Source organism: Neoarthrinium moseri (assembly GCF_022829205.1).
Source record: "Neoarthrinium moseri strain CBS 164.80 chromosome Unknown scaffold40_Wmoseri_CBS_16480, whole genome shotgun sequence".
Taxonomy (NCBI): Eukaryota; Fungi; Ascomycota; class Sordariomycetes; order Amphisphaeriales; family Apiosporaceae; genus Neoarthrinium; species Neoarthrinium moseri.
The window spans coordinates 290,887-316,903 of NW_026055154.1; the positions used below are offsets into that span (position 1 = coordinate 290,887).

Below are 26,017 nucleotides of genomic sequence, written 5' to 3' on the forward strand. Positions count from 1 at the left end.
TTGATTGCTGGGCCGCCCGCGCGCCCCCCAGGGGCCAGCCAGACCAGCCTCAACTCACTGACCCACCGGCTGAGGTGCGACCCCCAGAAAAGAGCGCTGATTGGCCAACCCCACATTTTGCGCCAACCAATGGACTGGTCTAGCCAGCTCCGGGCAGAGGCAGGGGTTGCCCAGAAGTAAACCCATTCCTGTCACCTGGGACCTGTTGTCTCACCAGACAAATTACCATGAGGAAACTATTGTCCCTTTAAAAATCTTTGTTTTCCTGGCAGTACCAGGTCTACTCTACCGAGTCTAGGTGAGAACGTCAGTACTCTATGGCCTGCCTTGCCTTCCGGTAGCCGTCGTAGTAGGGTGCAGGATACAAAGGACAAAGGACAAAGGACAAAGGGGCACTTACACCCAACACGTGCTAGACGCTCTGCCTGCCTGTACGGAGACTCCACGAAGCCCACCCAGCTTGGTGGACGATGAGGCTCCAATCTCCTCATAGGACCAGAACTAGTCTTCAGAATGTCTCGACTGACTTATCTTCATGTGATATGCCTCGTGGCTGTCCCGAGTCTCATGCCCCCTGACTCAACTTCCAACTCTGCCCCTATTCTCCCTGGAATGTGGGCGCCCTAACATCACGCGACAACAAGTTCGAGAACGTTATTTAATGCCCTTACCTGCCGTAGAACAAGGGCTGCATCATGTTCGATAGCCAACCGCCCAGAAGTTCTCTGCAACGAGAATGTTCGCAACACTCAAGGCCTATGGCCTGCTGTACGCTGTCTGCGCCTCCACTCTCTTTTCTCTCGGGTTGGCTTCCTTCGATGTGACGTCTAAGAATAACGTTGCTGTCTACTATGTAGGGAGACTTTCTTAACATTTACGCTGCGGGAAGCTCACAAATCTAGGGTCAAGGTTCGAATCAGCAGTCCCTGAGCACATACTGTGCAGACAGCAGCATCGACGTGATAATCTTGTCATTTGTCTACTTGTTTCCCCAGCAAGCAAACGGATACCCGGGAATCAACTTCGGCAACCAGTGCTCTGGCGAGACTTATCCAGGCCCGGGATATGCAGGCAACAATGTTCCTGCCAGCAACCAGCTGCTGAAATGCCCCAACTTACAGCGCGACCTGAATACCTGCCGTAAATCCAGTCCTGGGAAGAAGATTCTTCTGTCTCTGGGTGGAGCTAATGGCGGGTACCAACTCACCGGCGCAGCGGACGGGGTCGATTTCGCTACGAAGCTCTGGTACATATTTGGTCCACGCCAGCAGGCCATGGTCGACAGCGGGTACCCTCGCCCTTTCGACTACAACAATGAAGCATTTTCTGTTGACGGGTTCGACCTGGACATCGAGCATCCACCCACGGATGGCGCCGAAGGATACAAAGCCATGGTGATAGAGCTTCGAAAGCTCTACGGTGCCGCTAGTGGCCAGTTCTATCTGACAGCATCACCACAGTGTCAGGTGCCGGATAATAATATGAAGGAAATGCTGTCGGTCGGCTCGTTCGATATGATTTTCATACAGTTCTACAACACCCCATTTTGTTCTGCACGGCAGTGGGTCAGTACAAACCCCAACTACAAAGTTGGAGACGCAGTCGCGACTGGTGGCTTCACCTACGATGCCTGGACGACGTGGATGGCGACCACACCCAGCAAGAACGCTCGACTTTACATCGGCCTTCCAGGGTCAGCGAACGCAGCCAACAGCGGATTTGACTTGACTGTCCCCGAGGCATCAAATCTTATCAATGCGTATTATTGTAGCGCAAACTTTGGGGGTATTGCGATATGGGAAGCTACATACGCCAGTAGCAATGTAGTGAACGGGAAGAACTTTTATCAGAACATGAAGTCGGTTTTGACCACGGCAGCTGCAGGGGCAGGCCGGTGCTCGGTAAGACGATCCGTTGCTAGCACGTCTAGCGCAACCCGCACTGGATAGAAAAGAACACTGACCGTCCAACCCTAGACAAGCACGGGTCTCAGCTCAGGGACAAACCCAGGTACCAGTTCCAAGACTACTTTAACGACTACTTTAAGGACAACCTTCAGCACAAGCAAGGGTACGAACCCGGGGACAAGCCCGGTGACTAGCTCAAGGACGACCTCGAGCACAGGTAAGGGCACGAGCTCAGCAATCAACCCAGGGACCAGTACAAAGACAAGTTCCGGGACGAGCAAGGTGACGACAAGCAAGGTGACGACAAGCAAGGTGACGAGCTCAGGAACAATGCCGGGGACGAGCTCAAGAATAAGTTCTGGCACAAGCACGAGGGTGAGCTCTTCAGCGCTTCCAATGTCGACTGACAGTCGCTGCGGAGTGACTTTTGGGACGACTTGCGGCGCCAACTGCTGTAGTAAATTCGGATGGTGTGGAATAGGACCAGAGTGGTGTGGAACGGGATGCCAAGTTGGATACGGGCGTTGTGGATAAGACGTAGGGCTGCGTTCCAACTAAGCCGCTTTAGGTCAATGGTACCCTGGTCGTCTTGAAGCGGGTCTTCGTGGGTCTTCGTAACCTCATGTATTTATGCCTTTCGCCTCAAAGTACCCTCGACATCAGGAGATTCGCTCAGCGGCGGTGGAAGGTTGCCGGTTCCTATGACGGGGCAGTCAGCCATGCATATTCGTCGTCATTTCTCATATTCTTACATCGCACCGCGGGTATGCACGTTCATATAGTGTTGCTTCATCTCGCCCTCCCATGATATGCTCAGGTTTTCGCCTTGCTTGTGACAGTCACGAAAGTGATTGTCCGAAACGAACCGAACATGCCAGTCACCAAGTTTCAATGGATCAACTTGAGCGATGATGGGCAGAAGTACGACACAGACAAGCGACGGGCTGTTCGGATACAGGCCATGAAAGCGGCGGCAGCCACACGTAAGCAGTCAGGGACTTGGGGAAAGCTGAATATGCGGCAACTTTCCGTGATGCAGGACAAAAGCCCAGTACAACAGCGCAACTCAAATCATTGCGAAGCACAATCAATTGAGAGACCCCAAAGTAGTATACGTGCGCGGGACGCCGTAACGGGATCGTGTGGTACCCGAAGTGTACCTGTCGCGTGGAACTTGGCGTCTTGCAAGGACTTGGATGCCAACCAAGAGCGCCGCATTTCCCCTTTCGAGCAATGGCACGGCCTCCTGACGAGACCCATGCCCCTGGCTGGCTTTGAGGCCCTAGCTGCAGATACCGGGCTCGATGTGCTCGACCTCGATGAGTTGACGAGCGTGTCGCTGGGGCAGATAGCCGGTACCTTGCTTGCTCGGAAGCATACATCTTTGGACAAGTTGATCGCCCGTCGCAGGCAATCCTATCTGTTCCACCTCCCTGCAAGATATGGTCACACCCCTTGTTTAGATGACGCCCTCCGCTGTCTGGCAGCCAAAGCAAAGCATGTGCTTGCACCCAACTCTAGCACCCTTGGCGGTGAATTGCATTTTATTAGTCTCTATGGCCAAGCTCTACGCAGTCTCCAATCAGCCGTCAATAGTGACGAGTTTTCCAATGCCGATGTGCTTGGCGCTGTCGAGTTACTGAGTATTTACGCGGTACGTGACTCTCCCAGTACTTAATCTCAAGTTGCCAGGCTAAGTCTGCCAGCTCTTGGACACTCGGGGCGAACCTACGGCATGGGCAAACCACATAGCAGGGGCCACTCGCCTTATACGTGCCATGGGCCCGACCAATTTCGAAGACGAGTTCGAGAAGAGTCTTCTCGTCTCCATGATACCGCCCTTCGTAAGCTCCACAGCAATAGCTACTTGTTTGGTCGACACCACTAACATCCCGAATCTAACAGTTGTGTGAGGCGATAAGACTCAGAGAGCCATGTTTCCTCGAGGAAGATGCATGGCAAGCAGTCCTGCAATCTTGCACCATCGATGACGCAAGCTACTTTGCCCCTCGCGGTCGTGGGTTCATACACATGTGGATGCTCAGCGCCAAATTCCCTCGTCTTCTTGCGCAAGTCCAAGATGTCCTTTACAAGCCCGATTCTCTCACTGCTACCGAGCTTGATGAGTTAGAATCAAAGTGCCGAGCTGCTAAGGAGGAGTTCACCAAGTGGTACCGCGAGTTCGAGAGCATGTTTGCTGCGCACGCTCGGCATCGCATACCCTTCCCAAAAGATAACGTCCGCTTCGAGATGTTTGGTGCTTCCCTGGTCATGCTGAGTTTTCTATCCCGTCTCATCAGTGCCATTTCGCTCGAAGACCACGAAGCCCAGGAACGAGATGCTGTAAAGTATGCGAAGCACATGAAGCAACTCACGGACGGAGTGTTTGACGCACACAAGTGCGCAAACTTCTACCTTACTCAGAAAGTGTTTTCTGCCGAATCAATTTTATCCTCCACGGACTTTTGGTGTAGTCGTCCCGGCAACCGCCCGAGGGGCCGGTTAGTCGAGAAGTGGAAGTGGCAAGCTTGGTTCGACCAGCGTTCCGATGACTTTGAGAAGGTCGGTGCCTTTTGCCCTCGTTTCCCATGCGGGTTGCTAACTTCTTCACAGTTCCACGCCACGGCGATTCATTCGTCTACGGATGATAGTAGTCAGCACGAGGCTGTGTTGACTGGTGCTCTGCTCGCCGGCGTCCTGGTGTGAGCTCGATAGCCAGAGCTACCGATGCTTTCTGGTCCAACCAGGCAAGATATTCCTCAACACTGCGCTCGATTACGCTTCCCTATTGAGTGAATTGAAACAAGGGGGTCGGAATGGGATGACACGGCCAAAGGTTTGAGCAGCCATACAAGCGCCTCTTTCGATAACTACTCACTCTCGCGCAACTGAACATACCTTCGAACTTGGATCAAAGGACCATTCGAAGAGAGGGATGCAACCGCAGAAAGATATTGCTTCCTTCGAGTCATCAACATGAAGCGTCGAGACACAAACCTCTAAATCGTATGTCACATATAGAGCTCACCAACGAGAGAGTTAACAATGCAACTCTTGAGAACATATCATAACATTGGAGGTAAGGCTGTAATATTTCTGGCAAGGCAGAAGATGTACCATCCATAGCAGTCAATAATACCACATTAACTTCCAATCACAAAGTAAGAGCCCGAAATTAGAACCCGAAGTTTATAATGAAACTTCATTTCACCTGAGCGAAACTATTGGAAGGTCGATAAATTGACACAGCATGATTCCAAATGAGAGCATTGTGCATGATTAAGCGTACACAAAGTACTTGAGGCTGGTAGATCATACCGCAAAATGTGTTCCATACTGAATTCCAAAACATATATTAATATAGAGTAACCAGTACCGAATCGGACTGCGTGAGCGAAAGACACACACTTGGCCCCAACCTAGTGTACAAATTCAAATATCCTGTTATTAGACACTTGTAGAGCTCTTGCCAGTGTCGCTTGGCAAACCCTCCTCGTCGCCAGGCTCCCGGTAACCGCCTTGAGGCTTAGCATGTCGAGTTCGGTCGTTGATGATGTTTGACTTATCAATCGCCTCCTTGTCATCACTCTCTACAACACCTTACATTAGCTTCCGTGGTTTCGCGATAGATATCGAATATGATGTATACCTAATTGGCGATCAGAGTCTGCGGTGTTACCATCGATAGGATCCTCGATTCTCTCTTGGTCGGAAACAACGCCAAGGGGCTCGTGCTTGTGTCCCGAGCGAGAGACGTAAGAGTTGTCGGAGAATTCTCCGGTCGGTGCCTCATTTTCGTAGTTAGACATTTTGACTGGTTCGAATAGTTTCGTATAATTGAATAATTAATTCTGAATTGGGGAGGCACTGATCGATGCAATATTGGGACAAGCTTGATGGTCCAAGAGGTGTTCCCGTCACAGGGTCAACCCTCTATCTTATACGTCTCGCAGCCTCCCAAGTCTCCTAGTGATTGCAGACATAGCTCTCATCTCACTGTTTGCATCCACATACGGCTTGACATGACGCCTCAAGGCTGTCATGACGTCTCATGAATCATCAATAGGCGATCCGCGTTGGCGGGATACAGAGAGACTAATAAGCCGCCGCCGATAGCACGGGCCAGGAGCTTATTTCTAGGTCGACTGACGCTGCACAGGAGTCGAGGATCAGACGATGTCTAGAGAAATGGACGATCTAAGTCGGAACTGGAATTGCTTGTTCCTGCAGACGCTCAATGACCCGGGCTGGGATCCTGGGGTACTTGCTTCTGTCGGGGCAAACCTAACATTGCGGGAGAAGCCGCGGCGACCTTACGGGGACGCTAATAGCTTCATTTAGGTCATTGATCGGGGGCTAACACCTGAGCACGATCGAGTCTAAAGGCCAGGACATCTTAGCGGCCACAGTGAGGATCATCAGCTCCGGGTGCTGCAGATCTACTGTAGGTTTGTCATTCATCATCCATTGTTATGTTTGTTCTGGCGCTACTCTTAGGGTATACTTGATTCATACTGCGCAATGTCGTGTCTTCATCATTTCCCTAGCCTGGCAATTCACTTAGACGTTTTCGCGAGGCATCAGCCGCGTCTTGGCTCCCAGATCCTGACCCGGATCCTTCTCCTACCTGACCAGTGGCCCTCATACTCTCCGCAATGGCCCGTCGAAGATCCTCGTCGTCGTCATCTTGCCCAGTCGCTGTGCCCTTCCCTTTCCGTCTCAATTCCTCCTCTGCAAGGCTTTGTTTCTTGATATACTCTAATACCATCTCTTCTTCTGTCTTCTGTGCCGAGACTCGTGACTGCTCTTCTCGGTGTGCGCGCTCTGACTCTTCTATGGCACGTTTCAGCTCATCGTCGTCGTCATTTGAACCCGGATGCACTCCTTGCTGGGTTCGCGAAGCCTCAATTGCCTGTTTAAGCTGCTCGTCGTCGTCCTGTCCATCGAGTCCATGTTGCACACGTCGGGCCTGCTCGGCCTCGGACGCTTGCATGGCTCTTTTGAATTCTTCGTCGTGTTGCGAAAGAGATGCATGGTCTGTCTGGGATCTTTCAAGGGCTTTCCGGTATTGTTCTTGCTCCTCGTCCTCTTCCTCAACGTCATGCATACGGATTGCTTTCTGTTGCTCTTCCGCTACACTAAGTTGGATAGCCTGTTCGATCAAAGCCTGGTATTCTTCGTCGGTAATGTTGTCAAAGTCATCCGGGGAGAAGGGAACCTGTCTCTTGGTCTCGGAGGGGAATCCGTAATGAGGTGAGGTAGGATTATGAGCAGATCCAGGTGAAGTTGCACTTGTAGACTGGCCAGGGTTTCCACTAGAGCGAGCGGTGGATAGACCTGCCGACTGGCCAGAGGTACTAGAATCTAGAGATGTAGTCGACCTCCTGCGGAGTTCTCTAATACTCGAGCGAATCGCCTGTTCAACTCTGGCATCTTCAACTGAATCTCCCCTAGAGGTCTCCTGGACAGCAGCTTGAATGGCCTGTTCGAACTCTGGATCCGTTCCACTCGACGCGCGTGGATTGGCAGCTGAGATATCTTCGGTGACATGAGCCCCTGACGCTGCTTGTCTCTTCTTCCAGGCCTTCTTTTGCTCCGAAAGCTGCTTTCTCTCGTCGTATGATAGATTTTTTGTGTGACGCCATCCTGTCTTGGGAGGTTCATTCGGATCAAGCGAACCGCTTGAAGGCGGTGCAGGAGTACGAGCGGGGCCAGCCATAGGAGAAGTATCTCTGGACTTGCCTTTCTCTTTTGCCTTCCAGGCGTAAAAACCTTTCACCTCATTTCTCATTGACAGCCAGCGAACCTCAATGTCCTCGCGTTCCTCGGATGAGGCACCCTTGAGGGATTCGTTCCCCTGTGAAATGCGAGATGCGACAATGTAATTCTCGGCGCTCTGGGCAAACAAACTCCGAATCTCTGCATGGAGACCGGCCATTGTATAGGCTGGTACAGACCAGGCGGCTGGATGTTGTTAGTGTTCGGCATTACAGATATTGTTCTCATGAGCAACTTACCAGCAGCAGGCTTGAACACCACTCCACCAATACCCTTGCCTATTCCTTTCAAGAAGCCCATTGCGCCCTCCTTCTGCGCGCCTCGCATGGGCTGTGTGACCAGGCCAGATATACCATCATACATGCCGAGTCCGAACTCCTTGCCGGCGACCTTTAATCCGCTCTCGAAACTGGTTACTTTTTCAGGCTTACGAACGGTATCATCATTGTAGAGTTTTGGAGCGTTTCGAAACCCTCTTGCCAGCCCAAGACAGAAGTTCATGGGCGTTTTCACTCCAGTAGTGACAATGTTGTTGATGCTCTTTCCAGCACCGAGGGCTCGCTCCAGGTTCTCATTGAGGTTTACTGGAGACGCAGTTCCTTGCCTCTGTGATGTTGAAGATTCGGAGCGTACTCGACTTGGAGTTGAAGGACGTTCTGATGGCGTACCTGACGCCGCGGATGCCGCTGAAGCCGCAGAGGTCGATGGCGCTAGACTTGTTGTACTCTCGTTTGTTGCGATTGCACCTGGCTGGGCTTCAGAACCATCCCTGGGGGTGCCTGGCATCCCTTTTTCGTTTCCGGACACGGAGGCATCTGCACTAGCCCCAGCAGCTGCGTCAGCAGAGGAAGGCGGTTTGGCATTTGGATCATCCGTCAATGTCTCAGAGGACTCTTGGGGTTTCTTCGGCCCCCTCGCAGCCTTGAACACGTCCCTGGGGAAGTCGGCTATAGCCATTCCAATGCTGCCAAGATCGCCGATAAGTGCAGATGTGACAGCTGATACCGGGTCCCAGGGTTCGTCTTCCGTACTGTATTCCTTGGCACGGAAGAGCTTCAAGTCCGAGTATTGCAGGAATCCACCATCTACCAGCGAGGCTGCAGCCAGAGCACTTAATTGCACCTTTGATCGTCGTACCCGCCAGACGGCGACCCGGCTAGGGGCCACTGTACAACGAAGCTTGTCCACGTCAAGATGTTGGTGGAAGCTCTGCCCACCTACATCTGCACCTTTCTCTTCCCGAATCTTTGCTCCAAGCTCACGTGCCCGCTCTTGTGTTTCGGGTTTCAACGCTACCTTGATGGCTTCAGCGAGGTTTTCCGCGGTAAGCTGCTTGTAGGGAATCGGGTCAGGTCCAGCACCAGCTCGCGCAACCATGGCACCCCAGAAGGGTTGGTCGCCAAAGAATGGTACGACAATCGTCGGCTTTCCGGCATTAATTCCGGCAGCAGTCGTGCCAGCACCTCCGTGGTGGCAGACCGCCGATACATGTTGGAAAAGCCAGTCGTGAGGGCAGTTGCCAAGCATGAAGACACCATCTGGGATTCCCATTGAGTCAGCTCCGAGGCCTCCCCAGCCCTTGGAAACCAGTGCTCGCGTTCCTGTCGCCGCCACTGCTTCAAAGATCTTTTTGGTTAAGCCATTGGGGTCATCAACAACGATAGACCCAAATCCAATGTAGACCGGGGGTGGTCCGGCCTCGAGAAAAGCGGCAAGCTCAGGCTCAGGCGTGTAGTTCGATGCCAGATTGAGAAAATAAAAGCCTGCGATGTCGATGTGCTGCCCCCAATCATTGGGCTTTGGTATCAAAGCTGGAGACCAGCAGTAAGTGTACGGGATGCGCAAACGTGTCAAAACACCAGGCGCCCATAGTAGAGAGAGGGGATCCAGATCGAGAACCTTGGTTCGGAACCGGTTAATGACATCGCCTAAACCTTGCCACGTCATCATTTCCACCAGCGCATACGAGACATAATTGGTGGTCACCGGGTCAGTGTTGGAAGACTGAATGTTGGCTAACGGCTGGGGGAACGCTCTCGTGGGCGACCACGGCATGGTGAACATGAGGTGAACCGGCACACCAAGTTTCTCGGCAATGTGGATATGGGCAAAACTTGGCGGGTTAGCAATGATGGCGTCGGCGACGAACGGCTTATGGGCGGGATCCATGACCATGGCTTCTGTACTGCTCGCGGCATTCTGCCTGCGCTCAAGGCGCGGCGCAGGTCCCAGACCGTCGCCTGCTTCAATGCAAGATCTCCAACAGCCCCAGACAATCTCCTCGATCCCCTTGCGGCGCTTGGTGATCTCGCCGCTCTTCACAGCGTCAAATCCAGGCATCAAGCCCGGGTTTTTCACCATGAATGCCATAAGCTCGGCAGGGTCTCCTCCTATATTGAAGAACTCCAGGCCATTCTCTTCCACAAACTTTTGAAATGTAGAATGTGTCGCTATTCGCACTCGGTGTCCATAGGTATTCTTGAGCACCTGACCCAACGCAATAAAGGGTTGCACATCTCCCCGCGACCCGACAATCTGTATAACCACATTGAGCTGAGGCGGGGGCGTCTGTCCAGGTTGGCCACCGAGACTGGGCGGGATGTAGGCGGGCGGTAATGGGGCCTGAGCGGCGATTCTGGCGTCCTGGGTCAGCTGGTTGCGCAGTGTCGGTGCGATAATATCGGCTAGCTGCCTGCTCGTCTGGTTGATGTTGATGTCGACTCGGCCATCGTCTACATGTGAAGGGCCAAGAGTCAGTATCTCCTGTGCAGCTATTCAATCAACCTGAGTCAAGGTGCGCAGCTACTCACCAGTAACAGAGGCGCCAGCATCGAAACCGGCTTGGTGGAGAGAGAGGCGGTCGTGGACCTCGCTGTAAGCTGGTGGAACATCGTCCTCGGCGCCTAGCCCTGGTTGTTCGGGCAGCGCAGTGGTGTCGCGAAGGTCGTCCGAAACCACTACCTGAGGGGTCTCCTCGTAGGTGGGTAACCTTTCCTGCGCATTGCTGCTGCCACTGCTCGCCTGAGCAGCTTTGGACTGGAGAACAGACATTCTTCTAGCAGCGGCTAGTCGTTCAAGCTGTGGGCAGAGAAGAGCAAACCCAGCTTGACAACGATCGCAGAAGGGGGAATATGAGTATCTGAGGTAGTCGCATGAAGGTTTCGAGGATTCCAAGGGCGCCTGTAGAGGGGTAACGGTATACTCCGGAGTAAGTTGTGATTACTTTATATTTAGGTTTCGTGGTCGCTGGCGGATGGGAGCTGCCTATAGGACAGCGCTGGAAGGCCGTCCAACCAATTGCAACGCTCGAACGAGAAGGTAGCCTGCTGACCGTGAGGGCAGTGTCGCGGCCGTGGGGTTGACGATCCAGGGTCCGTTGTTGAAGGGGTAAAGTGGGTAGGGTAATCCGCACGTATTGATGACCACTTTACTGCCCTGCACAGGTACAAGATAAAATACGAGGCCAAGGAAAGGAAGGGATGGTCGTTATGCAGGATTAGCTGAGGAGTTTAAGGTGTAGTAGGTAGTTATGATGAGGCTGCTGCGTAACAAATACCCACGCAAACGTCTTGGATACATCCGTCGTGAGTGACTGAATGCGAATGCACCAAATGCCTTGAATCTGGGATAATGGACAAGGAGCTATGACGACGATAATGTGGCGGCCCAACGGGCTTGGCCAGAAGTGGGTTAGCCGCACTGGGGCGCAGTCCGCCCTCTGTCGTAGCTCAGCCATGCCATGCCATTGGAACATGGCAGGTTGACACGCGCGAAACTTGTGTTACGCATTGCCGCCGGCTTGCATTCTCTCGTCAGACGGCCTCCCTTGAGGACCCCGCCATGGCATTGGCGATTAGCCAAAATCTCCGGGGACCAGCTAGTGATTGCTTAGACTGCTGGCCCCGAAAATCCATCGGGCACGCGATGCGACCTAGGCCATGGGGTAATGTACCATGCCGTGCCTGGCTGTGATGTGCTGCTGCTATGAGTTCTCCGACTTGGAAGCTAGAGGCCGCAACAGATTGACTCAGACCGTCAACATTGTTGTAACAGTCGATTGGGTTGCATGAGTGGCTTCAGTCCTATCTGACGACTCAGACCAGAGGTCGGAATCGCTGGTGGTTGGGCGAGCCCTACCTCATAGATACACTCAGACATTGAATGAAGTAAGTCAGATTCGACTCGTGCCAGACATCGCCGCGTCAGTCATTTATCGAATCAGGCCATGCCCTCTGTCGGTGAATGGTGCTGTATAACATTTCCAGGAATGATGTTCCTTGCTTAAACCTTGCCCGGACGCCCGGCCAATCAACGTAGCAGCCGGGTTTTGTCGCATGTCCGAGAGTCGATACGTCCGGCAATCTTCACGTCAAAGCATCAGGTATCCGGCATGCGGTTTCACCAGCGGCGATTAGTACGCCCGTAGCTCGTCTATGCCTTCGCAAGATCGTCGATATCAAAGTGTAAACTTCGTGGGTTTGGAAAACCCCCCACTACACTGCCGGCTTCAATTCCATGATCTCAAAAAGTCCGAAGTTCCGGACCCCCTGTCCGAATATTATCAAGGTTCAAACTTACGACTACAACCCATGATTGGATGCAGCTGTTATTTGGGACACAGATATATGGTACGCTATAGCGTGCCGGGTCGTTTTTATATAAGTCAAACCACCAAGCAATGTCAGGCTGCGTTCAAGACACATCATCTTGTGTAGAAGCCAGATAGCCTCGCATTCTTTCCATCCTCGACTCTCTTTACACAACGGAGCCTTAAATTTTTCTAGCCAATGCCCTCCTTCGGCGCCGCAACAACTGCCACGGAAGTGGTCCAGGCTCTCCCACAACATGTAAAGGGACGCACATTTCTGATCACGGGCACCGGCGAGAAGGGTATTGGCGCAGCAGCGGCAGTGGCTCTGGCGCACGGCGAACCTGAACAACTCATTCTTGTGAGTCGTAGCAAGACCAGAGTCTATTCCGTGGTGGAAGACATTGCATCAGTCAACCCCAATATCAAGGTCGTCTTCCAGCCGTGTGACCTATCAGACTTCGACTCAGTCAAGCAGACGGCATCGACGATTCTTAACAGTACATCCATTCCCAGGATTGACGTTGTCGTAAACAATGCGGGTGTCATGGCGATTATGGAATACACCAAAGATAAGCAGGGCTACGAAATGACGCTTTCTGCGTGTCATCTTGGCCATTTCCTGCTGACCAATCTCATCATGCCTAAGATCATTGCCGCTGGTCCTGGATCTCGCATCGTCAACGTAACCAGCAACGGACACCGTGTTAGCCCCTTCCGATTCCATGACTGGAATTTCTCGGACGGGAAAGAATACGAAATCTGGACTGCATATGGTCAGGCCAAGACTGCCAATATTCTTTACACTGTAGAACTAGCACGGAGATTGGCCTCCAAGAATATACAATCGTACGCCGTGCACCCAGGTGGTGTGACGAACACAAATCTCAGCAGTCACGCTGATTATGAAATATTCAACACCATTTCTGAGGTTGCGAAGCGAAATAACGGCTGGGACAGCTTCCCTCCACTCGATCCCAACACTTTCAAGACGTCACACCAAGGAGCGGCACCTTTGCTTACGGGCGCTCTTGATCCTGCTCTGGATGAGCATAGTGGAGCTTACATCGTCGACTGTCACATTGAGGAGGCCCTCGATTATGCTACCGATCCAAGAAATGCTAAGAAATTATGGGATTTGAGCGAGGAGCTTGTCGGTCATAAGTTTGATTTCTGATCAAAAACGCTGCGTTGTTGACGAACTCGGTAGCTTGGAGCCTCTAACTATCTTTGAGGTGGAGCTTCTTCATTCAAGCTGTCGCCGATTCAACGTGCTTCGCAGGTACACAATCTCGATTTTAGTATAAATAGAAAACTTGGCCAATGGTATTATATTTCGACCCTCATGCAAAAGAATGCAGATGGCGATGGCCGGCGGGCCGCAAATCTATAGATCCTGGGTGACGAACTCATGTCGGAGGCCGCTGCTGGAGTGCTGCTTCATTATTCTTCTGTGGTTGCGAGGAACGTCGAAGTACTGGATCATCCGCCACTGCTATGATGTGACGTATAGAACCGTATGTACCGAGTATAGTGAAGGAGACTATGTAAACCTGTATACAAGAGCTCATGGCAGTAAAATGTGGGGTATCTTGGCATGCCGAGTCATATGGCCCAATGGACTGGCCCAGATCGATCACGCCATATCCAGCTGAGCTTGCCTCAATTGTAAGATAAGCCCATCACCTCATAAACATGAACGTCGTGCTGTTTTTTACGGAGAGATTTGGGGACTCTATGATTCTACAAACTAACTCCACGTAGACATCAACTCTGCGGGGTTTCAAGCGCATGGTAGTGCGAATATGCTCACAGATCGGGCGTATAAGCGACCAAGGGACGGCGAAGCTTTTGACACCACGGTCTTTGAAGAGCGTTATCATGGTGCTGCCCCGTCGGAAGTTCCGGAATCAATATGTTGTAGCCCAACGAAGAAGCATAGGACGAGCTTGGGCCACGATGACACGCTGATGCACAATGATTTTATGATGGACAGCGCATCGGACAGCACTCAGTCGTCGTTATCAACGACTTCTTTCAGTGATATGGTAGAAGTGCTTGATGCGGAGACTCTCAAAACCATCGTCAATGTCCTGGCTACGCAGTCGTCGGTCGCACAGAGTCTAGTTTCCGTGGCATATAGTCAGACTTTGCAGGGCATTGACTTCAGGAATTATGCCCAGAGAGTAGACTCCATCATCAGTGGAAAGTCTGAGCAGTATTCGTCGCCCGGGTCCGCCTGCGCAGGCGTGCGGGCCTGCATTGCTGCAATTGCCGTGCGAGTTGGGCCACAAAGCCCGTTCAACACAAAACGAAGTGCGCTTGAGGCGCTGCACGACATAGCATTAACTGTTATTCGCACGGACAGATCTCGGCAGTCAATAGAGGTCAAAAGAGAGTTTGAAAAGGACGACTGTATTGTACAGCTTATGCTGCAGATCATTCAGACCATGCCCATGGAGGAGAGATTAGGAGTCGGGAGAGGATTTACCTCTTACGGGTCGACACTACTTGACAGCATCCGATACGTCCACGAAAAATCCGTGGAAAACTATGTGGCCGGGTTCTACGACTTAGCGCTGGTACTTCACGCGCTCGAAAGCGGACCGTCTATTGCAGTGGTGCAGAATCATGGCCTTAGGCCGTGAGATGAAGCTTTATCGATGGGGCTAGGAAGGATTCTGTGAGCACTGGGGAAATTAATCGGAGGACTTCAGCGTATATATGGCCGACCCGGCTCCCATCACATCTTCTTAAGATTTTTCAGTGGAGGGAGGCCTATCCTAGGACCTTGTACTGATTTCTTCGTAGAGCAGCACAGCCTCAGATCAAGGTGATTACCGTTCTGCGTAGCTGAATAGAATGACAATGGTTAATGGAGTACCTCGCATTGCGTTTTGAGGGGGTTTGCTTATACCAGGTTGAGTGTATCGAGAATCGTAGTAATCGATAGTCATTGTTGGTCTTGGTAATCATGATTCGAAATCTTGCATGTTTTCAATTTCACAGCAACTGAGAGGGCAAAGTGACTAAGAAGCACGGGATGCCAGGGTATACTATTTTTGAGTGGACATATATTTCTCAGTTGCGATGCAGAAAACGCTTTGAAATCTGTCGGTCAATAAAACCGTCACTACATGATCATTTCCAGATGCTCAGTCTCCAGCGGCTGAATCCCTACGACCATGTCCCGTTCGCCGGCCCGAAATATCCAACATCAGGCATCTGCAACCAGGGCAAACCGAGCCCATCAGCGGTATTTTGCCAGACCGTGTTGCCCCACCAGTCGGGAAATTGCACATTTGGGCCGTATGTTACAGCAAAGAAGATGACGATACCGCTGATTGCTAATCCGGTGTCTAGTGCCGCGGCCAGGACATAATTGTACTTAGTCCACCAAGCGTAGAACTTTCGGTAAAGGATCTTGTTGAAGATTAAGTTCACAATGTACCACGAGCTGTAGTTAATGCCGGTGGCTGGCGGTACATTATACGTGCCGACGAATATGAGTGGCCAGTTGATCTTGCGCACGAAGTCGCTGCCGGTCCTCTTCCAGATGTACCAGGTGATGGGGGGCAGCACAAGACCGATCCAGAAGAAGTGCAGCAAGCCCGAGTAGATGGCTCCGACGGAGTAGAGGCGGGCTGGGCCGACGAGCCCCCAGATGACCGAGGACGAGAAGACGGTCCGCCCGTTAGGGCAGGAGAATCCGTTCGGCTGATCCTCATCGCAGATACCGTCCACGTGTCCGAGCATCCAGAGGGTGACGCCGGTCTGTGTCAGCGCGCCCAGGATTGTGGCAAGGCCCTGGGCGAAGAAGAGGGTCCGAGGCGCGATCTTCAGGTAATGTCCCAGTTTCATGTCGGATGCGAAGTATAATCCCTGGCCTACCACATCTGTCGACAGGACCTTGAACAGAATGTTGGCGATCGGCTTGCCCTGGAACATGTATCCGCCAATGAATTCGGAGAGCACGTTGAGCTGATTCGCGTCGACGTTGGTAACACCCTGGATCATCCCACAGGGGATCATGTACAACACTGGAATGATGAATCCCAAAATGATGCCCCACCAGGGGAGTCCTGTATCAAAGCCCTCGGCGGTGCCGACGCTCATGCCAAATACGACCAAAAGGATGATCGCCCACCACCACCACTTGACTTGCTGGTAGGAGGCCATGAGTCGCGCGTGGATGTCGAGTTTGAGTGTACCACGGAGGGAATGCATAATCTCTTCCCAGTGAAAGAAGTAGACGTGAGACATGACGCTGCGAAGGGGATTAGGTTTCCAGTCATTGTACGAAGCAACTCAAAGTACACTTACCTTGTTATAGAAGCGAAAGACAGCCCATATACGAAAGCGAAGGTGGCTGGGAGATACGGAGGAGAATATCCAGCGTACTTCTCCTGGTCAAACTCGTTATTTGTGAGCACCTGCGATACGTCGTACAGCTGCCCAAAACGATCGTACACGTCTGCCGTGCAGTACGGCATGTACGAAGTAAACCAGATGTTGGCGTAGTAAATCGCCGGGGTCATGATCCAGAAAAACACAACGAAGCCGGCGAAGACGTTGGCAGCGGCCCAGTGAGGACTCAGGAGCGGGTTTGAGTTGTAAGCAATCATGGACCAGTCAAAGGTTAGCGGGAAGAGCCCCATGCCAGTCACCATGCCGAAAACTTGGTTCACAACCAGGTTGTCTGGCGCAATCCAGCAGATCCACGTAAAGTAGCTGAGGCCTGTCCAAATGAGACCGGGAAACCAATACCAGACGAAGGCGCCCAAGCCTACCACCATGAAGAACTTGATCCTGGTAATTCTCCAACCGTCGGCTACAGCATTGGCTCTAGAGTGGAGGGAGCTCAGGAGCGCAATGTTGCTAAGCACACCAGGCCAGATCATGGAGGCCGGCTTCACGAGCCAGGGGACCGCGAGGCCGGCAACGGCGTAGCCGCTGAGCTGGCAGCAGAGGACGACCAAGACTGAGAAGCCTGGGGGGAGGTCGAACCCGTAGAACTTGCCAGCCTGGATACTGTAAAAATGATAGTCAGTATGTGGCTTCTGAGACGCAAATCCCTTGCGCTATAAGGCCGCCAGAAGGAGGTAGCGAAAGGATCCCAATTGAGCATACATGTTGGTCGCATCGGCCGAGCCGAACCCAAATGACACATTCGCCATGATAGTAACCAAGGCGTGCTCCTTGATGTTGAAGTGGCGGTCCGGGTTGAACCGGCTGATGGGGAGCAGTTTCGCGAGCGCGACCCCAAGCGGGAAGGCCAGCAGCTCCGCCACCAGTGACACGATGCGGACGCCTGGGTAGCGAAGCGAGAAGAACTGGTTTACTCCGGCGCCGAGGAAGACAAAGATCTGGCATTTGGTGTAAGTCAGCTTCCCAAAGAGCCATGGTAGATATTGCATGGAGTTCGCAGCAAGGTCGCTACTTACAATACCTAGGAACCAAGCGCGAAACGTGTTGACCGGGATCTCCGTGTCGTCTGTCTCGGGGACCACGGCCCTGACGGCAGGGAATGGGCTCGTGTCGGCATCCCAATCGCCCTCCTCCTCGGCCTTTGACAGGACGCGGCCCATGTCGACCTCGAGCTCGGCGAGGTGGCCATTCTCCAGCTCGACATCTTGGCCGTGGAGGTTGTGCGCCGTCTTGAAGTCGCCCAGAGCGCCGAGGTCTGCGGGCTTCTCCCCGGGCTTCTCGGAGCTGACTACCTCGGTCGCCATTCTCGATGCGGTGATGACGGCGGCTCCTTGCGTGGCGGCGTCGGCCGTGTTATTGTGACGATGGCGTCAGAACAAGCAATGGGCTTGCAGAGGCCAAGGCGCCGCGTCCGGCGCGGCATCGTGGCGGTTATCAATGGGAATGCTGCGCTGCTTCTATCTATCTGTCTGTCTGTCTAACAGGGCATACGCAACCCGTTCGAGGTGGTGTGTGGAGCCGCGGGTGCTTATCATGGACCTTGTACATATTCGAATAGTCTATCGCCGGTCGAAGCCGGCGAACAAGGGCCTGGGCACAAGAAGACTGATTGTCCACCGATAGTATCACGAATTGATATGACTGAATCATTCAATGGAGACTTGCTCCTCGGTGGTGGTGCGGTGGCCTTGGCCAATAACATGTCTTGGCATTATCTGGGGCGGTAGATCCGCGAACTAGTTGGGGAAGGAGACCAGGGGAGCAATACGGCACCGTAGCGCATCCATGTATGTTATCGGAGGTTGCGATACCTGATTCATGGCCTTGGGACCTCTTCCATTACTTGCCCTATCATCTGCTGATGCATCGGCCTTCGATGCCGCCAACACCAGGGTTCCCAATGCACCCCTCGACCTTGAGAACGCCGCAGAGGTTGCGCCTGTCAGCCTTAATTTGGCATGCATATGCACTACGCAACAGACACCCGTAGTCTCTGACAGTTGACCCAGCCGGCTGGGTTTATGTTAGAGGAATACGCCATAACGTCCTGTCGCATATTAAGGTTTATACCTTCCCAGGCCCTCCTTATAGACCGCGAGGGCCCGGTCCCTGCTCTCCTTGTGCACGACAATTGGCTTGGGATACCCCCTTTTCTCAACCTTGCTGCCGGCCTTCCTGCCGTATGGGTCATGGATCTCTTTGTCGTCGCAGTCTCTGAGTTCAGGCACCCACTTCCTGATGTATTTGCCCTGGGGATCAAACTTCTCGCTCTGTAGCAACGGGTTAAATATCCGGAAGTAGGGCTGCGGGTCGACGCCGACAGAGGCGCTGAAACCCCAGCCGCCGTTGTTGGACGCGAAATCACCATCGATCAGGTTCTCCATAAAGAACTTCTCGCCCATGCGCCAGTCGAGCAAGAGGTCTTTTGCCAGGAAGGAGGCGACAATCATGCGGCAGCGATTGTGCATCCAGGCGATGGATTTCACCTGCCGCATCGCCGCGTCCACAATGGGATACCCTGTGCGGCCTTCCTTCCAAGCGTCGAAGTGTGCATTGTTGTACGACCACGTAATATTCGAGTATTCTGGCTTGAAAGGCTTGTTCATGCTGATCACAGTTAGAGGCCGTACAGGCAGATGGACGAATAGGAAGGGGAGATGAAGGCTTACCATATATATGGCCAGTTTACCAGGACGTGCTTGTAGAAGTCCCTCCATGCCACTTCGCTGATCCAAGCCTTGATGCCCTCCAGTCCGGCATCGAGTTTTTTCGTCTTGTTTCTATCCCGCGCGTAGCGCACTGCACTCCTCGCACTTAAAGTCCCCGCAGCAAGGTGAACACTAATGTTTGATGTGCCGACTTCTGATGGAATGTTCCTGCGATTATGGTACTGCCCGATCTTCTCCTCACAGAACTTTTCCAGCCTTGCCATTGCCTCGTGCTCACCAGCAGGCCAGATGGCATGCAGACGCTTCGCGTCCTCGTCAGAGAGACGCTTGTTCTCCGGAACGTCGGGGATCTCGCAATCAAATAGAGGGGCCACTTTAGCATGCTGTGCAGGCGAGTTCTTGGCGGGAGGGTCGTATATATTGAGCAGATCTGGGTTCGCGTGCACATGCGCAACCCACGCTCGGAACCAAGGCGAATATACCGAGTACTGTTTTCCGCTTCCGCTCGTCAGAGCTCCGGGAGGTACGACACAAGTGTCGTGAACAACCTCCAAATCGATGCCCCTTGCCGCGCACATCTTGACGAGTTTGGCTTCCCTTCGCAGCTCGTCGACTTCATACTCCATGTTGGCAAACAGGTGACCCACGCCCCACTCTTCCAGGAACTCGACGATGCGCTCAGGTATTTCTCTCCGTTTACTGACCGTCTCGACGTATAGCGGTATGTCCAAGGCGGCAAGGTCCCTCTTCAGGACGTGGAGCGTCCGCATGGTGAAGTCAACACGCACCGGAGCTGCCAAGTGCGCCTCGAAATCCTCGGGACTGACTATATACAAACCAATCAGTGGCACACCAGCTTCCTGGGCCTTTTGGCTGGCAAGCCATAAGGCGCGATTGTCACCGGTCCGTAGATCCATCTTGAACCAGTGCACCACGGCATCCTTGGCCCTGATCTCCTTGCGCACCTCCGCGGTCTCCTCGCAGGCATTGCGCAGGGTCTGGATGGGACGCTGGATCTCATCGTGATTGTACGCCAAAGCGCGGGCATTGCTCATCTCGGGCGGGTAATATTTGCGCAGTACGATGCCATTCTCTTCGGCTTCGGCAGAGAAGGGGTGCGGTGCACGCAATGCATCTTTCGCAGAGCCATTGGCACCGTTCGCGGCCTTGAACTTCTTGTTTGACGCGTCGAGGTCCTCGGCGTCTACGTCGGGAACCTTCCGCTTGGGTGGCCGACCACGTGTGCTGGACATGGCGATAGCTGCAATGGCCTTGTAAGAGCAAAACGATCGTTGACGCGACCAAGGCTTTGCTGGGATATGGCGACACAAAGACCACAGCTTGCCAGTCAATTGAAGCGAAAACAACATGAATGCGTGCAAATTGGGGAAATCACTGCTGAGGCTTCTCAGCCGCGAAAGCCTAATCGACGCGACCTACCTATCAACCCATTTGATTGTAACCTTCTTTGTGATGTCTTGTGCGTCATTGAGAGCTGAGGATCGAGCCGCACAGGAGACGATCTAATAAAGGGTCCATCCTCTGGCTTGGACTTGGAGACTAGTGCCTGGAATGCCTGTTTCAGCTACAGCCACCAATCAAAGGCAACCTTGCGAAGTTTCTCAAACCTCACTTCCGGACTTACTAGATCTGCTCTTTACCTACTGTAAGGTAACCAACCGAACACGTAGAGTCAGCTTGAGGTGGGCTTGGAGTGGTACGAGGAGTTGGGAACATAATCGTTGCCCCAAACTGCGTAGGTTTACCCATCCGCAAAGACGTTCACCCCGAGAGGATCGTGGTGGCCTGCGCAAGACGAAATTTCACCCGAAAATATGGGCAATGCAACATTTACAGCTCGCAAGAGCGATCGCATGACGGGATGCTGTATCAATAGAAGAGTTGCTTGCGTTGGTTGGCGCAGTTTGCCCAGGTGGTCAAGGTATGTCACATGGCAATTCGGATCATAGGCAACCTTCAAATCTCAGGCTCCAAGCACCAAAACAAAGAGACGTAGATATTTCTGACCCGTATCTGTGCCATGATGTAACGCTCGAGCATCACGGCTTTTTCAAGGCCAAGGTTCATCTACGGCACGGAGACTATCGAGGTAGCCCCAGAATCCTCGACCATAGGGTCACTGGGTAGTGGGAAGCGAGGAGACTTTGCTAGCCGGGAACATGCACTGCTGGCGACCACAAGGGATCAGGAGTGACAAACGGGAGGAGACGCGGGTGACGTTTTCTTTTGTTGGTCAAGGAATCGGCTTTTTTATTCTTGTTCCATTTCCATGCCCTTCCGGAATGCAGGCGCGACGTTTCTAATCGGCTAGATGCGAATCAAAGCAGGTACCAGGTGTGAAGTCGTCCATCCATCCGAAATTCCCAATGCCCTAGTCAACACCGTGAAAAACCTGTCGGGCGCATGTGTAAGCGAGCGATCCGGAGAGAGGCCCGGCGTGGGTGGGCAGATGGGCAGGTGGGTGCGTGCGTACCACCGAAGAGAGATCCATTTCCCATCCAACGCTTATCGCTGTGCGCTCCAGACGCTCTTGACAATGCCGTCGCGCTGGGTCAATCGGTTCAGGGAGTCGTCGCTCTCGCCCATGGCGCGGACGAAGCCGCAGAGGGCGTAGACGTGGTTCTCGCCCTGGACGGCACGGCCGTTCTCGTCGACCTTGGCAATGGAGATCTGAACGGAGGCGTGGTCCTTGGCCTTGATGATGCGGTTGGTGGCGCTGCACTTGCGGGGGACGTAGCTAGAGAGAGAGATAGGAAGGTCAGCATGGTCGCATCTCGTGTGTCTTGTGTGTCTTGGTGATGTATCGCCCGGGGGTGTTTCGGTCGACGATTCGACCGGGCTGTCCTGTCACCAGCCCGGGGGTTGTTGGGGGTTCGGTGTAGGCACGTACAGGTCGACGATCTCGCCCTTGTCGTTCTCCATCTTTGCGACTGTGAAGGGGTTGTCTGGAGGGTGTCCTTGGGAGTGTGTTGGTGGGCAAGGATATGCAGGTCGCAAGCGGTCGTCACGAGGAAGTCGGTGTCGAAAAGTGAATCTTCAAAACCGGGCGCAATATTGGTGCTCCACGAAAAGTTTGGAGGGGTTGTGGGCTGAGTCAGCGGTTGAAGTCCGGCAGCCGGCAGCTGGGCAAGTCGCAAGACGCCGGACGGGGACAGCTGTGGGGGCACCGCCGTCTACTGTGGTCCACGGGTACTGGCTTTCTCCAGGGCCCGTGCGGGAGTTGGCTGGTCTGCTAGTCCGCCAGAGCACCCAGTCTGCCAGTACGGGAGTACTTAGGCGCCCCCAGCTGTGCCTGTGGCTAGAGGGGGGGCCAACAGGCCCGGCGGTCATGTGCTCTCGCGGCGACGTCGCGCGCTCAGCTGCCCCGTCCGCCAGCCCACCTACGCCCGTGTCCGGCGTCTGGCCCCCCTCTGCTTCCTTGGACCTGGATGATCGCGAGAATCAGAGATGGCTATCTGACCAGGCCTGCTTCACGGATGACTATGCGACACGACCAACGGCCTTCACCCTGACGAGCCACATTCTCCGCGGGTGCGCTGGCCGCATCCCAGTCCGCCCCCGAGCCTTCACTTCTGCCACCACCGCGTCCTTGGCTGCAATCAACAACGCCGCCATGTCTTCCACCCCGAGGCCTGCCCGTGGCGACACTTATTTAATCAACTCATCTTCCCCAGACCTTCCATCCCTCGGCGAACTCTTTCGGCGAAGCCCCAAACGGGCACCGCCCTTGAGGAGCGGGAGCAATGCCGCACCCATCCCGACCACTGCTCGAAGCACGTTTGCATCCGCTGCCGATATCCTGCGAGAAGCCCCGGAAATAGACATCGATACAGAGACAATTACCCATTCGCCCCCGCCCCGAAAACCAAAGGCGCCTAGAAAGCCGAGAGCGAAGGCCCTGGCTTCCAAGGAAGCAGATGCGCCAGCCGAAGTTGCCTTGTCGCCAAAGCGGTTCAAGTCCAAGAAGTCCCTCGAGGACAACCAGCCTTCCCTGCCCAGAGCTCGTGTGACGAAATCCACAGCTCCAGACAAGAAGAGGACCAGGAAAACAACCGAGACCGTCTCCAACCATTTTCCTGCTGCCGAGGAGCCCGAGGCCGCGCCACCAGAGCCGCAAGAGCCAGCAGTGGCCCGAAGGAATGACTGGACACCACCGAGGGCAAACACTGTTGTCATTCTTGACTCCGAGTCCGATAACCGTGAACTTCTATCATCAGCAGAGAGACCTGTCACCAAAAAGGATGTCTTTGGTACTCTGCTCGACGCCTACGGCTGTCGGGACACCGGCACAGCGACCGAGAACGAGGCAGGCCTCCCTGCACAGCCAGCAGCACCGGCCGTTGACATTTTGCGAAAGCGCAAGCGCTTAGAGCTGGTCGCGGTTGGCGATGAGAGACCAGCCCCACCAGAGTCAGAATCACAAGGAGCACGAGTAGCATCACCGTCCAAGCCTCCTCTAGCCAAGAAGAAGGCAGCAACGACAATCACAAGCCTGGCAACCGCGCCCTACATGCCTCAGCTACCGGAGATTGACCTTTTGGCGCCTGGCAATAAAGAGACCCTCTTACAGTACTTCGATGGTGATGGCAATATGAAGTCACTTGTTGAGCACCAGTCTGCTCTTATGGATCACGAAAAGTCAAAAGTCAAGAAGCCAGCAGCCAAGCCCAGAAAGAAAAAGAAGAGCGCGACTGTCGAGGATCCTGTTCTCTACTCACCCAGCTCGGCCCTGAGGCAGTCGGTGAACCAAGATTTTGTCTTCGGTACATCTAGCCAGCTTATCTTGGAGGACTCTCCCACCATGCTACGGGACTTGCAAGCGGCCATTAAGGCATCCAACCAGCCTGGTAGTGATCCGTTTGCCAGTTCGCCCACTAGCCGTGCAAAGGGGCTCTGGCATGCTGGTGCTCGGGACGTGGATGGCGATCTGTTGGGGGCAGAGGTGGTCGACCTCGTCGCTGCGGGCAACGTTGCTGTCAATGACAGAAGCAATCTTGCTGATCCGGCAGCCGGCCTGCGCCGCGACGAGTTTGTCGATATCGGTGATATCTGCAGTAGCTCTCCACAAGCAGGTACTGGATCAACTGATCCTTCATCTCGGTTTTGGCAGCCGCAGGGGCCAATTGCAAGCTCAGCGATGACATCTACCACATTGTCAGAAGGCTCGGCAGTCGCAGAGGAAGCCAAAGCGGGCAAGGAACCGGAACAGCCCCAACGTCCGAAATACGATCTGTTCACTGATGCGCAATTAGCCAAGCAGGTTACGGCATATGGCTTCAAGCCTCTGAAGAGACGGCAGGCAATGGTGGCTCTGCTTGATCAGTGCTGGGCTAGTCAACATCCTGGCATGCCCATGGTTCATCCTGCGGGCCCATCTGCCTCCATGTCTACATCTGCTTCTTTGCGCTTACCGAAACAGAAGTCACCTGCCAGAGCGGCCGCCTCTAAAGCGTCAACAACGGCGGAGCCAGTAAAAAAGTCGCGTAGTAAACCAAAGAAGGCAGATGAGCCGGTGGCCTCAGTTCTCTCGGCCTCTCCGAAACGAGGAAGAGGCCGTCCTAGGAAAGTCCCCGCAGCAACATCAGATGCGGCGGTCAAAGCGACGACCACTAGAAATTCGAAATCACCCACCCAAGCCAAAGGGAAGCGGCCAGCGAAGAAAACCGTCGAGATTGCCGACTCGGATGACGATATCTCTTTGTCCTCTGACTCGTCGCCGGAACGCGTATTCTCATCCCCTCCGCCCGTGGACCTTTCGACGACCGAGGATGGCGTTGACATGTCCCTAAACTTATCGCCGACGGACCAAGAAGCTACCATGTTCTCACACATCACCAAGGCTGTTACGTCGGCTCCTCGCTCGAAAGATCCGACTAACCCATCGTGGCATGAGAAGATGTTGCTATATGACCCGATCGTATTAGAGGACTTGGCTGCTTGGCTGAACGGTGGACAGCTAACGCGCGTGGGTTACGATGGCGAAGTGTCCCCTGGTGAAGTCAAGAAATGGTGCGAGTCGAAGAGCATCATATGTCTTTGGAGAGTGAATGTGCGTGGTAAGGAGAGGAAGCGATATTGATACCCTGTTTTAAAGGCGTTTGTTATGACCGTTGGGTCTCTTAAGAGTAGATGTCTAAGGATGATTCACGATACAATATATTGAAATCCACAGTGTGTATTGAGGCTATATTTCCCCTAATGGAACTACGAAGTCAATGATATAATCACAATTGGCCCTATACCTGTTATGATCGTGTTTATGGGGTGACGTTGACCAGAAGCGAGCACCATTGGACGGACCGCGGGGGGATCTCCAATTCTGCGGGGGACCTCGGCACCCCAACCTCAGCTCTCTTCGTTGATAGCCACCTCTCCGCACACTTATTGAAGGACCGTCTACAAGTACATCGGGATCTTAAGACGAAGGAAGAAAGGCAATGTCACAATGCATTGCGGCTCCTACCCATCTACAGCTTGAGATCCTGCGCTCTCGACTTCATTTGATACAGCCTGGAGTCAAACGCGTGAAATCCAGTCTCAATTGCCAGGGACGCTTCCCACTATACTTTACACGTCGCCACGGGTCTTGCCGAAAACCACCTGTGTCAGCCTGTCTTCACGGGAGA

General features: G+C 53.5%; 10 protein-coding genes across 10 annotated transcripts; 5 read left to right on the forward strand and 5 right to left on the reverse strand.

Annotated features, from left to right (window-relative positions):
- Nucleotides 1-736: 736 nt before the first annotated feature.
- On the forward strand, nt 737-2,314 carry JN550_009138 (uncharacterized protein; the record flags this gene model as incomplete). Its single annotated transcript, XM_049321177.1, has 4 exons — nt 737-853; nt 903-1,901; nt 1,982-2,070; nt 2,155-2,314. 4 exons carry the CDS (start codon nt 737-739, stop codon nt 2,312-2,314), a joined length of 1,365 nt encoding a protein of 454 aa, XP_049168973.1.
- Nucleotides 2,315-2,778: 464 nt separating this feature from the next.
- Nucleotides 2,779-4,613, forward strand: JN550_009139 (uncharacterized protein; the record flags this gene model as incomplete). Its single annotated transcript, XM_049321178.1, has 4 exons — nt 2,779-3,561; nt 3,614-3,751; nt 3,813-4,469; nt 4,521-4,613. 4 exons carry the CDS (start codon nt 2,779-2,781, stop codon nt 4,611-4,613), a joined length of 1,671 nt encoding a protein of 556 aa, XP_049168974.1.
- Nucleotides 4,614-5,354: 741 nt separating this feature from the next.
- On the reverse strand, nt 5,355-5,716 carry JN550_009140 (uncharacterized protein; the record flags this gene model as incomplete). Its single annotated transcript, XM_049321179.1, has 2 exons — nt 5,355-5,497; nt 5,557-5,716. 2 exons carry the CDS (start codon nt 5,714-5,716, stop codon nt 5,355-5,357), a joined length of 303 nt encoding a protein of 100 aa, XP_049168975.1.
- Nucleotides 5,717-6,450: 734 nt separating this feature from the next.
- JN550_009141 (uncharacterized protein) lies at nt 6,451-10,736 on the reverse strand (the record flags this gene model as incomplete). The annotated part of the gene is made up of 3 exons (XM_049321180.1): nt 6,451-7,871; nt 7,925-10,417; nt 10,496-10,736. The coding sequence occupies 3 exons, from the start codon at nt 10,734-10,736 to the stop codon at nt 6,451-6,453; spliced, it is 4,155 nt and encodes a 1,384-aa protein (XP_049168976.1).
- Nucleotides 10,737-12,472: 1,736 nt separating this feature from the next.
- Nucleotides 12,473-13,450, forward strand: JN550_009142 (uncharacterized protein; the record flags this gene model as incomplete). Its single annotated transcript, XM_049321181.1, has 1 exon — nt 12,473-13,450. One exon carries the CDS (start codon nt 12,473-12,475, stop codon nt 13,448-13,450), a length of 978 nt encoding a protein of 325 aa, XP_049168977.1.
- A 628-nt stretch (nt 13,451-14,078) lies between these two features.
- On the forward strand, nt 14,079-14,921 carry JN550_009143 (uncharacterized protein; the record flags this gene model as incomplete). The annotated part of the gene is made up of 1 exon (XM_049321183.1): nt 14,079-14,921. The coding sequence occupies one exon, from the start codon at nt 14,079-14,081 to the stop codon at nt 14,919-14,921; it is 843 nt and encodes a 280-aa protein (XP_049168978.1).
- Nucleotides 14,922-15,450: 529 nt separating this feature from the next.
- On the reverse strand, nt 15,451-18,005 carry JN550_009144 (uncharacterized protein; the record flags this gene model as incomplete). Its single annotated transcript, XM_049321184.1, has 4 exons — nt 15,451-16,540; nt 16,597-17,304; nt 17,404-17,639; nt 17,718-18,005. The coding sequence occupies 4 exons, from the start codon at nt 18,003-18,005 to the stop codon at nt 15,451-15,453; spliced, it is 2,322 nt and encodes a 773-aa protein (XP_049168979.1).
- Nucleotides 18,006-18,437: 432 nt separating this feature from the next.
- JN550_009145 (uncharacterized protein) lies at nt 18,438-20,623 on the reverse strand (the record flags this gene model as incomplete). The annotated part of the gene is made up of 3 exons (XM_049321185.1): nt 18,438-18,714; nt 18,772-19,308; nt 19,371-20,623. 3 exons carry the CDS (start codon nt 20,621-20,623, stop codon nt 18,438-18,440), a joined length of 2,067 nt encoding a protein of 688 aa, XP_049168980.1.
- A 1,273-nt stretch (nt 20,624-21,896) lies between these two features.
- Nucleotides 21,897-22,313, reverse strand: JN550_009146 (uncharacterized protein; the record flags this gene model as incomplete). Its single annotated transcript, XM_049321186.1, has 2 exons — nt 21,897-22,128; nt 22,282-22,313. The coding sequence occupies 2 exons, from the start codon at nt 22,311-22,313 to the stop codon at nt 21,897-21,899; spliced, it is 264 nt and encodes an 87-aa protein (XP_049168981.1).
- A 406-nt stretch (nt 22,314-22,719) lies between these two features.
- Nucleotides 22,720-25,470, forward strand: JN550_009147 (uncharacterized protein; the record flags this gene model as incomplete). The annotated part of the gene is made up of 1 exon (XM_049321187.1): nt 22,720-25,470. The coding sequence occupies one exon, from the start codon at nt 22,720-22,722 to the stop codon at nt 25,468-25,470; it is 2,751 nt and encodes a 916-aa protein (XP_049168982.1).
- Between the last annotated feature and the right edge of the window lie 547 nt (nt 25,471-26,017).